The following is a 17,515-nucleotide window of genomic DNA, read 5'->3' on the forward strand; positions in this document are numbered from 1 at the left end:
TCCGAGATTTAGACGAGGTAGAAGCGCTTGTAGGTAAGCCCAGCTCAGCGAGTCGAAGGCTCTATCAATATCGGCCAGCAAAAGCGCCGCCTGGGAGCCGGTAGCTCGCATCATTTCCAAGGCCACTTCGGCCAGCCTAATGTTGTGTCTGGTGGCCCTGTGCGGCATAAAGCCAGCCTGGTCCGGGTGGACCAGGGTGGTAATCAATGAGAGGAGGCGGTTAGCGAGTGCCTTCGCCAGTATCTTCGCCTCAGTATTCAGAAGTGAGATAGGGCGATACGATTCATAGCGATCCGGAGGTCTCTCTGGTTTGCAGAACACCACGATCTCAGCATGCCTCCAATCAGGCGGCAGGTGACCCAACTCTTTAGCAGCATCTAATGCCTTCTTGAAATGTGTCCCTAATTGGAGATGATATTTCCGAAAAAACTCGCACGGGAACCCGTTGGGCCCTGGGGCCTTCCCAGCGTTCAGCTCTCCAAGGGCCTTTCCCAATTCCTCCGCGGACAGTGGAATCTCGAGACGACTACGCTCCTCATCGGAGATCCCCCGTGGCGGGAGATCCGCTAGAAATATGTCCACAGCCTCCGCCGGGAGAGAATCTCTAGGGTTATATTGTGCCGCATAATAGCGCGCGAAGCTGTCGGCAATGACCCTTGGATCGGATAAAGAATTCCCAGTCTCATCTCTCAGCGCCGGCAGCGTCTGAGCTTGGAACGTGCCCTGGCACAGTCTATACAACATTGAGCCAGACTTGTCCCCCCGCTGGTAAATTCTACTCTGCGTTGCAAGCCATATTTGGCGTGACTCTTCAAGGTGTAGGGAAGCAGCATATCTCTGCGCCTGCAGCAGCCGTCGTATGTCCTCCTCCACCCCCGTCTCTGTGCATTGTCTCTCCAGAGTGCGGACACGATCCGCTGCCCTCTCTAGATCCTCTCCTCGCGCCCTACGGGCCTTCGCGCAGCAGGCTATATCTACTCCCCGGAGTGTGGGCTTCATGGCCTCCCAGAGGGTCACCACGTCCAACCCCGACCTCTCATTTTCATCCCAGTAATGAGCTATGGCCTCCCGCATAATATGAGACTGGTAGTCGTCCTGTTGTAGGTGCCAGGTAAACTGTCACTTTTAATAAGTACTTCTCAGTGCAGCGCTAAATTGAAACATATTAATGTCAAAGGTACCATGTGTTAAAAAAAAATACCAGTCTTTGAATTTTGAAAAGACTTTATGTGATGTTTGTTGCATCCTTTACATAGCAAACATTTTCAGGGTTTGGTTCTGGGGCACACCCTGGTAATTTTTTGCCTTGCCCACCTCTAACCCAAAACACACTGCCCAATTTCAGTATTAAAGACAGTGAAAAAGCATTACAACATTCAAACGTTGAGATGGAGGAAGCACTTAACAGGTGCCTTCTCCATTGCCTCTTCTGCCAGTACTGGATGAGCCAAAGGTCATGTTTAGGTGGGCCTGGCCTACCCGGCCACCATGTTAGAACCGGGCCTGTTTGAATTTATGATCCAATCTGGGCCCTTTCATGCCTTCTTTGGTCTGGTCTCTGACAGTGCACAGGCACACTCCTCCAAATTATGAATGTGTACATTTCATCTTAATATTGTTTCACTGCAGCAGCTCACTAATATTACTGAGTATCTCTGTGACACCCTGCCATTTCTCATATTTGAGGTCCTGTTTTTATCTAAAACTTTTTTATGGCTGTTGCATGAAACATGAACACAATATTCCTCTGCAAAATGTCCCTAATAGACTCTCACACAACACCCATATTAAAAAAGTAAATTAGAAGAGAACAGTATTTAAATCATTCTGTTTAAGAATTATTCAAGGTCATCAGGGCAAGCCTCTTTGCAGAATAGAGCTGGCTGTGCCAGGGGCCCCCTGAAAGGCTGGGGCCCTGGGCCAAAGCTCACTTTGCCCATGCCTTAAAACGTCTCTGTTTGATATATCTGAGAAAAGTAGTCCAGAATTTGCAGTGATTAACTGTTTACGCCAGTTGTCCTGGTAGACTGAAAAGATGAGAACTTTCCAGCCCGTGAGAAATAGATCTCAATTCATACAGGTTATTGCCCGATTAAAACTGATTGACAATTATATTTTGTTTGCGACTTCACAACCAGCCATATTACTATATTTGGTAGATGTTCTTTGGGCGCCTGACAGTTCAGTCGGGCATTGTTGGCATTTTAGAAAGAAAAAATGGCACATTATTTAGCCTACAGAAGACTTGTGTTGTGGATTTATGAAAGAATGGTAGACCGATTCAGCTCTAAATTGAGTCTAAATGGCAGGCATCTTGACCGTTGAATAAAAAGAGAAATGCAGCACTTCCCGCCTGAAATCTTGCAGGTTCCACACATTTCAGCAGCAGTGGCTAACCCAAACAACCATCCTATCAGTTCAACAACTGATGTTGAGATCTCACATCTAGGTTCAAATGCTGAAATGCAATAGTTATGTTGAGAAGTCTTGTTACACTCAGGGAAATTGAAGTGTTGGATTCCTTTGGGGATATGCATTAGGTTTTAGGTTCTGAATGTTTTTATTTGTCTTAGATACTGCTGGTGTGTACCGTTATTTGCTTTTTTTTTATCTTGTATGGCAATGTACCTCCAAAATGTTATTTGGGGAAATACCAGGTTTTCCATTTGTTCGATTGCCCCTATCTTTAACTTTGAGGTTTAAAGTTTTCGATCTGAAGCCTATTTCCTTATCTGTGTTGATTTAGCAAATGAAGGTTACACACTTTCTCAAGGTGCATCACAAAAGTTATATGTTCTTGTACTTTGACGTGTTTAAGCAATATACCATTTTCTCAAATGATTTTCAGGAGCAGCATTTTTGGCAATTACAACAATCTATGCCGAGAGTGGATCAGGATTTGTAGCTCCCAGTGCCTCTGCCAAAGCTGGTGTAGAAGCATTGTTCAAGTAAGTAACTACATCATCTCTGCTTAATTCTGAGTGTCTAATTAATACCATCTGAACTCATGAATTAAAATTTCTAGGTTCCTGATACTACCTTGCTGGTAGTCTACCTTAAGAAATGTTCAAATCCCATACTTTTTTAAAGAGAATTATATAATTACCTTTCACTTCCTCTAATATATTTGGAAAAGGTTGGTTCTTGACTATTTGTAGATATTATGTAAATTATTAGCTGTAGTGTTCACACCGATCATTTAACCTTTGAGATTAAGGCACTGAAAGGGCATTTTCCTGCTCCGCCTGCCACTTCTCCTGCTCTCTTCAGCAACCTCCCACAATCCTGCATGCACCGCATACAACACATACCTCATACTCATCCACACTCACTTGACCCCCACCCCACCTTTCCACACCCAACCCCTTCCTATCCAGCATCTTCCTCCATACCCGGTCTCTAACCAAATACACCACCGAAATCTGGGACCTTCTGCACAAGACCTACTCTTTCCGACGGAAACCTGACTTACTCCCATGTTGGTACCTGACATTAACACAGCTATCGCCCCCATCCCCTCTGCCTCCCCTCCACTACCTCGGCTAGCATCCACAGCACCAGGAAAATCTGACCTTCAAGCTCCACATCACTGCCAACAACACCCTGAGTGACACCCTCCACTTCTGATCCCTCCTCCCCCTCCAGCACTGATCCAAGTTGGGAAGGACAATTGCAGATTTCATTGCTCCCTGATTGACTCCAACGCCTTCGTCCTCCTCGGAGACCTCAGTTACCACCTGGAGGACCCGACTGACCCCAACTCAGCCAACCTCTTGGAAGACCTAACAAACCTCAGACTCACCCATTGAATGGAAGGCCCCACCCACGCTTCACCAACTTCTGTTCAAGCAAGCTGATACATAGAAGTGTTCAACCTCACTAAGCCCCTCTGCAAGCAACTTCAACGCATATGGAGGCAAAGCCAGGACGACACTGACAAGAGCAACTACAGATCAACCCTAGACGATAACACTAACAAATCCGAGATACTAAACACTCCACCCTCACAGAGCGCATTGAAAGCCGCACCAACAGCACCATCTAAATCTTTGCCATTGTGAGAGATTTAATCTCTCCAGCAGCAAGCTCCACCAGTGTCACTCACTCCCAAGACCTCTGCACCCAGCTGTCCCTCTGTTAGCAGCAAAATCTCCAGCATCTATGACAACTTCAAACCCCAACAGAACCCCTTCACCCTAGCAGCCGTCCTACTTGTCACTTCCAATGCTCAGAGGACCACCCTGACCCAACCAATACCATTCAAGAAACTACAGTGACCATGCTCCTAAAAAACCTTATGTAACCCCTTAAACACTAATCAACGACCGGTCCATCTCCTTGCTACCCTTCCTGAAGAAGGTCATTGAGAAGATCATGAACATACATCCAGCCTACCACCTCAACGACAACCACCACCTGGGTCCCACACATAACCCGGTTTGAGACCTAACCACAGCCCTGAAACCTCCCTCGTTGCTGCCATGGACGACATCCAACTGATCATGGACAGATTTATGTTTAAACATACTTTATTATCGACTGCAAATTTGACAGTGATCATGGACAGATGAGGCACTGCTGGCATTTGCCATCTGGATCTATCCTCTGCCTTTGATGCCTTATACCACCCCATCCTCATTTAACGTCTGTGGCATTAAGGGGCCTGTTCTCACCCAAATCTACCATTTCTTCAAAATCCGCAGCCAGTCGGCCAGCCTGACTCCTTTCAACAAAGCCGCCACCAAACTCATCTGCGGATTTCCACAAAGATCCTCGCTCAGTCCCACAGTGTTCAATTCCTGCATGGCCCCACTTGTCTGCATCATATGCAACCATGGAAACCACTTTAGATCCTATGCAGACAACACCCAGCTCATCTTCTGCTTCGCTGACAAAACATCAAACACCCAAACCAACTTCTCCACCAACATGTCCGAAGTCACCAGAGGTATGGAAAATTACAGGATTGTTGTGAGACTTGACATTCTTGGTGTGGTATTACCCCAAAACCTTTGCCTTCACTCACCTGTTTAGCTGAATTTGTTTTAATCAGCATTAGGGTTCTGAGCACCTTGCCCCTGCTAACCAGAGGTAGTACATGTGGTCCCTCCCTTAAACATGGTAAAATAGACTTTCGCCTAATTGGGGCATTTAATTTACTTACGTCCTTATTAAATGGCACTAAATGTATAGAGTGCCGGTGAATTAAATGCTACTAGTTGGCTGCAGCACTCATTGTAAACCCACTGAAATAGCACTGTAAAACATACCTCCGGCCTACTACTGCAGGCTGTACTGCAGTATTAAACTGCCATTTCGACCTGGTAAAATAAAGATTTGGCTCATATGACCATAAATGTCTCTCCTGTGGTGTTTTGTGTATTCTTTCTAGACATGGGTACAAAAGGGCCTTAAAAAACATATGTTAACCCCTGTTGCGCATCTGTCTTTTGTGTTGTCCATAGGCACTGCACTATTTTGTGGTCATTGTGTATATTTCTATATATTTCTTTTCCGCACTCTAGCTCCTAAATTACAGGAAAACACGAGGGTTAAGGGGTGCATGTAAAAACTATGTTTTTAACATTTATTTCCTTCTAAGGACATCACGCTCATATTCACGAGCACCACATAATTGAGCAAATAGGCACTTCTAACCAGCTCATTTTCAGTTTACAGTAAAGCAAGACGAGACCTGGAAAGTTTTCTGGAGTCTACACGTTCACACTGTTCTTTTTCCTACAGATACGCCTCTGAATCGCAGAAGAGTTGTGTGTATAAATATTAGTACATGCTCATTGATAGGCATATGATTCATTTTTTTGGAGTGGTACTCACAGGGCTGGACCCTGTGACGTCCTGAAGAAGAGCTGAGGGGTACAGCTCGAAACTAGTTGGCTTTCTACTAGGGTCCTGGTCTCATAATCGAACCAGCTCACCTAGAGAACCACTCCACTTTTAATATATCTACTAGGAGCACGAATAAAGTCTTTCCTGCCCACTAGTAGGATATTTTTAATTCACACCACTCCACCCACTTCCTTTTTCACATGACACCACACATAGTCCTCAATTAAAAAGTGCTCCTACATAGTGGCGCAAGTCGTAGCACGCCTCAACCCGCAGCGGGTTGGGAAGCCCCTATGATGAAGCATGTCACCGTGAGGAAACTCCGGTGAGTGAGGGGAGTAAAGAAAAAGGATATTCCTCCCCTTTTTCTTTTCCCTTTGTGTGAGCCACAGCCAATGCTGAAAGTGTCTCTTCTTGATAGCTAGGTTTTTTGTTCTTTGTTACCCTAGACATTTTAAAGCCACACTCAGTAAAGGCGGAAGGTTAGATAAAGGGCATCCCCAACCCACAGGCTGGCACTAGGGATCAGAGTGACCCCACAGAACCTCTCATCAGAGCACTCTTGGACCTGTGCAAGATTCAGAAGAAAGGATTGCCTTTCTGTCAGATAAAGGAAGAGGGGACCTGCTTGCCTTGAACTGAGGCTCAGCAGAAGTTGCTCCAACCGTCAGTTGACTGGCCCCCTTTTTGAGCTACAGGGACACAACCAGCTTCTAGAGACCTTCTTGCAACTGCCAAGCTGACCAGCACCAATTGGACCCGTCTGAGCCTTGCTGCTAGCCTCTGCTTAAGTCCAGATCCCCAAGAGGTGTTCTTCCAGGTCCTGGACCCTTGACTGGCATCCGAGAGTACACCTCCTACCTCAAAACCGCAGGTCCTATGATCCAGGTGAAGGCTCCAACTCAGACACTTTTTAGCCCTTTGCGACCACAAACGACCATCCATGATGCCCGCTTACGGAAATCTCCAGTGACAACCTGCTCTTCATCCCTGCGCCAGTTGAAGCGTCTGAGTTGACTGTCAATGCAAAGGTCCGGTGAAGACTGATTTGTCATACTGAACAGTAACCATCCATGACTCCCGACCTGCTCGCCAACAGTAGTCTCCTCGCATGGACCTCCAAGCAGTGCTCCCCTGCAGTGCCCAGCATGTATATGAACACAGAGAAGGTATAATTATTTGTGGGAAGAACCTGGTACCACATTCTGATCTGCACTCCATTGTGGTCAGCCTAAACGGATGACTTCGGCCAGGTCCAGTGCAACCAGTTAACCACAATTCGTTCTTTTAGAAATTGGGTTATTGGTTGAGAGAGATAGAAGGCCCAATCAAGCAACAACCACAATCTTTGGTAGGGTTAATCACAAAAGTCACAACATTAACCTGTGCTTAACCCTCTGGTAGCTTGGCACAAAGCAGCCAGGCTTAACTTAGAGACAATGTGTATTTATTTTACACAGAAAAAGTAATAAAGCGAAAAACATAAAAAATCTCAAACTGACCTAGACTAAAATTTTATAAACTGTTACCACAATTACAATATTCCAACCAGTAGACCGGAGATAGAGATTTTTTATGACGTTTCTGGTCAAAATAGCCCCTCGAAACAGAAAGCACCACTCGTGTTTGGCTGGTTACGCTGGAGTGGGGAAAAAAATCACAAATCCAGACCAACCTCAATAAAGCGTGGGTTGGATACAAAGACCAGGTTAGTCCCTCTGAAGCGTTGCCTTCTCAAGTCCAGCGCAAAGAGATCGGTTTGCAGTAGGGGAGGCCGCAAGGAGGAGGCTTTCAGCACAAAGAGGAGGCTGAACATCACAGATTGTCGCTGCTGTAGTATGAAAGCCAGTCGTCGCTGGAGTCTTGTGCTGGTTTACAGCTGTGGACCATCACTATTGGCCCAAAAAGCTGATCCTGCTTGATCTTCGCATTGGCGGTCATTACAAGCAGCAGACTGTTTTCGTGAATGGGCCCATTCATGGTCGCGAAGAGCCCAAACAAAGATTTTCCCCTTTTTCTCCAGGGATAGCTCTCACTGATGCCTGCCAAGGGTCCAAGACCTGGAGGGGCTTCTCTTGGGGATCAGGACTCACTCCAGCAGTAGCCAGCAGCAGGTCTCAGGTAGGTCCAGTTGATGATGGTAAGCTGGGTAGTTGCAGGGAGGCCTCAGGAAGCCTGTAGCTCACACAGGAGTTCAGGCAACTGACCATTGGAGTCTATCTGGGCAGCCTGTGATCAAGGCAAGCGGGTCAAACCTTCCTTCCTTCAGACAGCACTGCAGTCCTTTGAGCAGCAGGTCAGTCCTTCTGGCAGGAGGTCCTTCTTCGGAATCTTCCACAGGTCCAGGTCCAGGAGTATTCTCTTGAGTGGTTCTGAAGGCTCTAGTTTTATACCTGGTGCCAGCCTTTGTAAGGGGTAATTCCCTGACCTAGTCCCAAAACTGGTTCTGGTAAGCTATTCCTCTTTCCCAGGTCCTGGCTCCAAACCCTCTAGGCTGATAAAAGCCAAGGCTGGCATGCTGTCCAGTCCCTTTGTTTGTTCTGCAGGCAGGACCCTTTGAAATGTAATCAAGCTAGGAGACTGCTCCTCCCCAGCCATCTTGTCAGCAATCCCTCTCCACTCACACCTAGGTTTCCTTTGTCTCTCTGGAGGCGATACACAATCCCTAACAGTAGAGTCATTCACTGTTGTGTGACCCAGAACACCGTCAGACAGTCACAGTTGTTTGGGACAAGAAAATGACAACTTTATAAAAGGGGCATTTTCAAAATTGTAACTTAAAATCCGACTTCACCTTTAAAGAGGATTTTAAATTACAATTCATTTGAGGGTAAACAGCATATCTCTATTTGCTCCCAATCTGTAGTTAGCACTTATTAAATGTAATATGGTTACCTAGTTTTAGTCTATTGGAGAGATCAGCCTCACAACAGTGAAAAACAACGTTAGGAGTTTTTCACTGTCGGGACATGTTAAACTTAAACACACATCATACATTTTAAGAACCATGCACTCAGCCCTAAGAGACTTTAGGGCCTACCTTAGTGGTGACTCATAAGTATTAAAAAGGACCTTTTGCCAGGTCGAAATAGCATTTTGAACTGCATCACATTCTGCAGCAGCAGGCCTGAGTAGGTTTTAAAAGTCTACTTTAGTGTGTTCAGCAATAAGTGCTACTGGCCACTAGTAACAATTAATATGCAAGCCCTGGGTATAGGTGATACAATTTATTAGGGACTTAGAAGTAAATTAAATGTGCCAAATAGATCTAGGCAATTTTTACCATGTTTCAAGGAGCGAGCACAAGCAATTTATCTCTAGTTAACAGGGGTAAAGTGCACAAAGTCCTAATGACCACTAAAACGAGGTCCGCAATAATCAGGGCGTGAAGGCAAAACATTTGAGGAAACACCACACTAAGGAAGTCAGGTCTAAGAGAATTGGTGCGTTTGGCGCTATTTCCTCTAGAAATTTTAAAAATGAATGACTGCGGTTCTACTGATTAAATATTCGATATTTTGATGTAATTGTATTTATTGAAACTATTTTTCTAAATCGTTTTGGGATTTTTCTGATGTTTTTTCGCCTTATTTTTGTTTGAGTATTACATAAATAAATTCCACATTGCCTTCAATTTAAACCTGGCTGCTGTTGTACTAACCTATCAGAGAATTCAGCACAGGCTCATTGAGTGACTTTTGTTGTTTACCCTAACAGAGATTGTTGACCGCCGGCTCTTTGTGTGGTGCATTTTCTGTCTCCTTACACAATTAATAGTAAAATGCATGGCACAACTCAAGAGCCTCGTGTAAAAAAACACCAATAAAACGGCTATATCAGTGCATTATTTAAATAAGTAAATTTTTATTTCAAGCTTATGACGGCTATATTTAGGTGGCAGAATGTTTTTTTCTCTTTGTTTTTCTTGTACATGCTTCCAATAAAAAATGCAAATTAACAATTTCACTAGCCTACCATGCACAGACCTTTCGGTATTGTCAATGCTTTTTTACCTTCTGCAAACAGCGCTCTGGATCTTCTTTATTGTTATGTTCAGGATTTCATTTTTTTATTTAGTTTTTTAAAGTTCACCTTATGTGGCTTAGTATTTCGTCATTGACAGAGTTTGGTCAGTTTACCAGTGCGATGAACAGGTTAATTAATTAGGGCTTTGAGTGTGAGTTATCCATTTTTAAATGGCGTTTCTTTTCAATTTTAGGTCTCTCACTAGTGAATGGGGTCGATATGGGATGCGATTTAATGTGATTCAGCCAGGACCAATTAGAACCAAGGTAAAGTGTGTTTGGTTTGCACACCAAGTGCTTATATTTTACAGACAAAATCTGAAAAGTGTACATTTTCATGGTAATGAATCCTGTATCTGACTATCAGCCAGATTCATGAAGCTAAATTGCTCTCGCAAAGGGCCAGATTCTGAGAATCTAGCCCTTTGCGAGTGCAATTTTTGCATTTGGGATTCATCATCCCAAATGCAAAAATCGCTATTTGCGAATTCGCATATTTGCGAGGAATTGGATTTAAGGAATCTCTATTAGAGATTCCTTAAATGCAATTCATTAACCAATTTGAAATTACGAATTCGCAATATTTGGTCGCTATTTACAAAGAAGTCTGACTTCGTGGTAAATAGCGAAAAAATAGAAAAAAAAAACTTTAGTGCATGCTACACACACACATGTCCTTTGGACATGTGTGCGCGCAACACCTGTGTAAATTTGCATTTCAGGGGTGCTACAGGGTGTCCTTTGGACACCCCTGGCACCCTTGAAATCGCTATCTTATTTGCGATTAGCTAATTGCTAATCGCAAATAATGAATACTCCTCATTCATTCCTATGGGCCTTTATGGGGAGTTTTGCTAATCGCAAATAAGGAAGATGTAGGAATCGCAATATTTTTTCCAATTCCTACATGAATCTCGTTTTGCAAGTCCTTAATAGCGATTCCTCATGAATCGCTATTAAAGACTCGCAAAACTGGTCTTTGATGAATCTAGCTGTTAGTTCAGTTGCAAAGTAGGATTATGCAGTGCTTTAAATGGACCGGTACTCACCGGTACGGAGTACCAGCACTTTTTCCTTTTCTCCCCTTGAGTACCGGCACTATTCCTAGAATGAAGAGAGTACTGGTACTCATGGGACCTGACTTCAGCCCAGGCAGTGCTTCCTTTATCACCTCTGCACCTCCTTTAACAAGCACTGCAGGGAATTAATGACGGGAGTGCTAGTCACCTTTGGAAGTTTGGAAGTCTTCAGAGCGGAGAGGGAGGGGGTCTGCAGAGTGCTTATCGGATCCATTGTTTTTCACAGTGGGGCCGAGAAGGGGCTGTAAAATCTAATGGGTGGCGGCAGTACGCACTGAACAGAACAGATTTAAAAGTGGGTTTATGGCTGTGGGAGTGATGTCCACTGAGTGTTAACTAACGGCGGCCCATTAAGCGCACCTGGGGACAGGCGCCAGCTGGCCTGCCCCTGTCGGCCTCGGACCCCTTCCGACTACAGGCTTCACTGGCCTGCCCTGGGTGTATGATGGGGGGGCACCGTTCTTCAGCACTTATTAAGCACTTTGCCTGCCAATATAACTTGGTCTATATTTCATAAAACTCTATCTTGTTTTGAAACGTGTTTCTTTATAGTGGATAAGTGCCAAGTGTTTGTGTACATGGTTGAGAAAACAAGCTGGAGGAAGGCGCTGAACTCTGGCTGCTGTTTCAGAATGAGTCACAGGAATGAACGCAGCTCATTCAGAAGAACACACTCTTCGGATACCCTTCAATTTTACTAAAAAAATTTTTAAACAAATGTTCATGAAATGCTTGATTTCACTGTTGCCCAAATAAAAACACACACTCCACAAACATACAAGCACCGTAGGCAAACGCACACAACACATTAACTGATACATGCACACAAACCATAATGCACAGACACGGATGAGTACATACTGCACAGATGTACATGAACCAAAGATTCATGCCCAAGCACGCACATGCAAACACTTGCGAAACCCCAAGCACGGACACACAGCACACAGCACACACATTCCATCGGTAGACGCCCCTCCTAGCACCTTTCCCTCTTTCATAAATTATGTGTATCTACAGGAAGCGCAGTGGACGAGCGCAGCGGGCGCGACGTTTGCGCGCCGAAGGCGCGCTTAAGGCAAGCTCGTCTGCGCTCGTCCACGCCAAGGTAGCGCCATGGGCGCCCTATGCTGACAGTTTGGATCCTTCTCTTCAGGAGCATCTCCCTCCGGGACCACCTTACTCTAGAGAACAACTTATTCTACTGGGTCAGAGACATGCAGATAAAGGAATACTTTCTCTAGCACCCACGGCACATCCTCGAGCTGATATACTGCGTAACGATTTTTTCAACTGTGGCCTACTAAACGTTAGGTCCCTGCCTAAACATTGCACGGAGATCCAACTTATAATGGACTCTCATGAACTAGACATCCTGTTCATGACGGAAACATGGACTCGTCCAGACTGTCTGGTTGACCCTGACTTCGCCTGACCTTCCGGGTTCAAATGCCTCCACTCCCCTAGGCCTGTGGGAACTGGCGGGGGGTGGGAGTGATTTTTAGAGCCTCCTGCAGTATTAAGATTCTTAGCTTAGACCCAATCTTGGGCACTGAGATGCTGGGGCTCTCCATCCAGACTTGTTCAGGGACTACTGCCACTGGACTAGTCTGCTACCGCCCTCCAGGCTCGTTTAACCTACTACAGCAACAAGCTCTAATCACTACCTTGACCAATATCGCCCTATCTCACCAGAAGCTTCTTATTCTTGGTGATTTTAATCTTTGGCGTAATGGCACACTTGACTTAGCTCTCGGTAACCTTCTTCAAGCATGTGATAGCTTTGGTCTTTCTCAGCTGGTCTCCAAGGCCACCCACTTGGCTGGCCACCGCCTGGACCTGGTCTTTGCGGCACCGAATCTGGTGGTTATGGGGGACACTCTTCCAATGGACTGGACAGACCACTCTCTAGTTAAATTCTTTCTTTGCAAGAAGTTGAACTCACATAAGGCACCTGCCCCGTCCAGGGAAATTAAGTGTAGAGACTGGAAGGCTCTTTCACGACTACACCCCTCTGGGGATGTGTTCCATCTGGCTTCGCTCTTTGATGAGAACAAATGTGCTGATGATAATTACAACTCTTTTTACTCCAGCATTTCTCTGGCGGTTGATACCTTTGCCCCTCTAAAAACTCGGCTCATTAGGGGTAAAGACTCTGCTCAATGGTTTAACGATGACCTAAAAACTTTAAAATTGGAATGTAAACAAGCTGAGAGAAAGTGGAGACGCGACTACAGCGAAATCTCCAAAGCTGCTTGGAAGACTAAGATTCTGGCGTATAAAAATCTCATTAAAAAGTCTAAAGCTGACTATTACTTCACTCTGATCTGCAACTCCACCTCTAACTCGAGGAGCATTTTTAACATCTTAAATAGTGTCACCAATCCGGAGTCTTGCAAGAATGTGATTGTCCCGTCCCAAGAACTCTGTGACAATCTTGCCACTTTCTTTAAAGAGAAAATAGATCTGATCCTGAAAGACTTGGACACCCCTCTTGACACGGATTACCCTTCTGACCCGGGTTTGGCTCCCTTAGTTGACCAACTACCCGATTCGGCTTTGGCGCCAGAGGTGTCACTGTGCAGGTTTCTGCCACTTACATTTGATTTATTTACCAAGGTAGCTAGAGGGGTTGTGTCTGGCTCTCCCCTGGATCCGTTGCCCCCTAAAATTTGGAAGGAATTTGAAGATGAGTTTTTCCCCACACTCCCTCTCATTTGCAATCAATCCCTGGTGACTGGCATCGTCCCTGCCCATTGGAAACGGGCGTTAGTCTCCCCTTTGTTAAAAAAACCTTCCTTGGATCCCGACTGCTATAAAAACTATCGGCCCATTTCACTGCTGCCGTTCCCCGCCAAGACAGTTGAGCGGGTGGTTAGTAACGCTCTTTCCACCCACCTGGAACATCATCTCCTACTTGACGAGGACCAATTCGGCTTTCGGCCCGCTCATGGAACCGAAACAGCTCTTATCTCCGCCATGGATGAACTGCAAAGGCGTGCAGACAGAAGACAGGCTTCATTTTTGATCCTGCTCGATATGTCTGCCGCCTTTGACACAGTAAACCATAAGATCCTACTAAGGCAGTTGGCGGAGGTAGGAGTGAGAGACTCTGCACTGCAATGGTTCCACTCTTTTTTGACTGATAGGCAGCAGGCAGTTAGTTTCTATGCCACCTTACCAATCATGCCTTTCCCCGGTGCTGCACGGAGTCCCCCAGGGCTCTGATATTAGCCCAATTCTTTTTAATGTGTACCTTAGGCCGCTAATTAGGCTTATTAAAGGATTCGGCATTAGAACTGTTAATTATGCCTATGACACGCAGTTGATCCTCTCCTTGGAAGGAGAGGACTCCGTCTCCATGGAGGTCTTTCATAATTGTCTACGGAATACGTCAAGTTGGTTAAAGACTAACTCACTTCAGTGTAATGTCGGGAAAACCGAAGTGCTTTATAGCGCTGGAACGAGGAACCCCGCCCATTTCCTAACAACTTCTGGCCCCCAGAAACAGGCTCCAACGTACGGCCTCCGGAATCTGTCCGCAACCTAGGGGTCATGTTAAACCAAGGACTCAGCATGGACACCCATGTGCAGAAAACATCGGCTTGCTGCCTCGCTATCCTTCGCTCACTTAGGAAGGTTTTGCCCCTCTTACCCACTTACGCGTGCGCCCAAGTGGTCAGATGTACTATCCTGAGCAGGTTGGACTATTGCAATGCCCTCCTGCTCGGGGCCCCTGAATATCTACTGGACAGGCTTTAAAGGGTTCAATCCGCGGCCGCGAAACTGGCCTTGGGGTGGCCTAGAAGATCTCATGGACCATTGGCCTTGGCAAAGCTACATTGGCTCCCTCTTAGACAAAGAATCCAATTTAAAGCCCTCTGTACAGTTTTTAAGGCTCTTCATGGATGCGGTCCAGCCCCTCTACAATCCAAGTTTGTTTGGTATACCCCTACCAGACAACTTCGTTCATCTGATGCTAGACTGGTAGTGGTTCCTAGATTTAAGAAGGTCAGAGCTGGAGGTAGGTCTTTTGAGGTGGCTGCCGCCAGACTCTGGAACTCCCTCCCCATCGAGCTTAGGTCCACAAATGAACTCTTGCAGTTCAGAAAAAAGGTGAAAACCTGGCTCTTTCCTTGCTAGCCTTTCCTACGCTGTCTGATCTTTACCCCTCGCTGGTCTCTGTCAGCGCCAGGATGCCTGTAACGGTGACGGTTGCGCTTTATAAATTCTCAAAATAAATAAATAAATAGACACACACATACAACATGCACACATACAATTAAACACATACCAAATGCATACAAACTCACTAAAGAATCATTGTAATTTCGAGCATAGCTTCTGTGGAGATGTTTTTAATTCTATATTGACTAAGTATTCTGTTTTCCTTGATATTGATCTTGTAACATATCCTGCAACTGAATATATCACTTATTTTGGAAGAGGCACGGGTAGTCCTATTCCTAATGCTCTTTCCCCGCAATATCAGTCCCAAGCCACTGATTTCTCAACATTGAAGAACTGTTAGAGTGACATTAACCCCCGAGCTATTTCCTTTGATCATGGCATCAAGAAGCAGAAGGATGCACCTGCCACTATGTCAATAGTGTTAAAAAAGAATATGGGTATTTACCGTAAATTGACCCTGGTCGACTCGGAGGCCATGTTGAAAGAATTCGTTGAGAAAGGTAGGGAGCAAATAATTGTCTTTCCTGACAATTAATAGGACCCTGGTTATGACCTGCAGGCCTTTGCTGGAATTTGACACTCTGCCTTTGAGATCCTGACAAGCGAGAGTAAGGCTTGGAAGCCTAAGCCACAAAGGTGGTTTGACAGGAAGTGCCCAAAGACACATGCAGATCTCATCTCTGCCTTAAAGCAGACTCTGTGTGACATGGGACTGGTGAGATCCTGTAGACAGGTGAGATCCTGTAGACAGAACTATAAACCAGTAATTGCGCACATTAGGTCAGAAGGCTGTTGGACAAATGCATGAAGCCAGCTTATGGAATGATTTTAGCCTCTTCTGACAAGTGGTTAATAGCCTCTATTTTGTAGATACTCTCAACCCTCTTACTGATGTCAACATTTTACCATCTAAGTGGGTTGAGCACTTCTCTAAAGTGTACGGTAGTGATGCTGAAATATACAGTCCTTTCTCAAAACTCCTTCGAGATGGACTAATAGTACCACCCATCTTGAAAGAGGTCAGAAGCACGATAGAGCTGAGCACTAGAAATAAGGCTCCTGGTCCTGGTGGATCTTTTCACTGATAATCCTGATCTATGGGCACCACTACTAATTCATGTATTGAGGTGTGCTATTGTGGCTGGACCTCCAAAATCATGGTCAAATTCTATTCTAGTCCCTATATTTAAGATGGGTGACAGAGCAGACCCCTGATGCTACCGCCCTATCTTATACATCAGTGCAACAAGTAAAGTTATGGGCAGGATCTTACTGAATCGGCTGGACATTTTTGGTAGCTGGTGCTTCTCTGAGGTGCAGTATGGATTCATACATGACTTTGTCACTGTTGAGCAGTGACTCAATCTTCACCTTGTAATTAGTAAATAAATGTTGGCACAGAAGAGCTGTATCCACCTAGGCGTTCTGGATCTCTCCTCAGCCTTCGGCTGGGGGAACAGAGGGAAATTATGGCAGCAAATGTTTGACATGGGTATGGATGGTGCATTGGTTCACCATCTGGCTCAGTTGCATGAAGATGTGGCTGGTTGCATAAGATATGGGGCAAGCGGGCAATGCTCTCCTCCCCATGAAATGAAGTGCAAGGCTGCATGCTGGCGCCATTCCTGTTTTGTCTATATATTAATAACTTGGACACCTGGCTAAACAATGGAGAGGCAGATGCACCCCGGGTGGGCTTGGCTTTTGGAAGTGCTCTTCTCTACTTTACGCAGATAATTGTGTCCTGGTGTAAATGATTGGTGTAGGCCTTCAGAGGTTGCTGAATACATTTGCACTAATTATGGATGAAGTGGGCCTAAGGACAAATTCTGCAACATCAGATGTGATGGTAGTAGGTAAAACATGTTTTAGACTGAGATCAAACAACATTAATAGTTAAAAGCGGTCTGATGTCCCAGCATTAACCTATTTAGGCTTCCCGTTGGATTGTAAAGGCACATTGTCACATCTAATAAACGTTAGAAAATCCCGGTTTGATCAAACCATTGAGGCCATTTTGCGATTTGCTAGGAAACTGTGATCCAAACCTATAGATGTGATTAACAATATCTCAATATCTATGAAGCAGGCTGCTGCTCTACTGTTACACATGGAGCTGGGTTCTGGGGATATTGAGACACCTCAAAATCACAGGTTAAAGATAATTTATTCTTGAGAAGTCGTCTCTCTGTACCCAACAACCTCCCCATATTTCTCTGCCATATGGACTCTGGAAGATCATATTAAACTAGCCCCACTTATCCTATGGCACTCAGTTTGGACCATGCAAGAAACCCTACCTAATCAAGAGATATTAAATGACTGTTTATCTCTTGAGTAGGCACATAGCATCCCATGGCTGAGCTACAT

The 17,515-nt window shown here is 45.2% G+C and overlaps 1 protein-coding gene across 1 annotated transcript in view; it reads left to right on the plus strand.

Moving 5' to 3' along the window:
* The window catches only part of DECR1 (2,4-dienoyl-CoA reductase 1), a 211,060-nt gene that overhangs the window by 178,635 nt on the left and 14,910 nt on the right, over positions 1-17,515 (plus strand). Inside the window, exons 6-7 of the mRNA XM_086965977.1 lie at positions 2,849-2,948; positions 10,070-10,142. Coding sequence (XP_086822103.1) covers positions 2,849-2,948; positions 10,070-10,142 — 173 coding nt within the window. The remainder of the gene's footprint in view (positions 1-2,848; positions 2,949-10,069; positions 10,143-17,515) is intronic.

Source organism: Lissotriton vulgaris, chromosome 4_1 (genome assembly GCF_964263255.1).
Source record: "Lissotriton vulgaris chromosome 4_1, aLisVul1.2, whole genome shotgun sequence".
In the NCBI taxonomy this organism is placed as follows: domain Eukaryota; kingdom Metazoa; phylum Chordata; class Amphibia; order Caudata; family Salamandridae; genus Lissotriton; species Lissotriton vulgaris.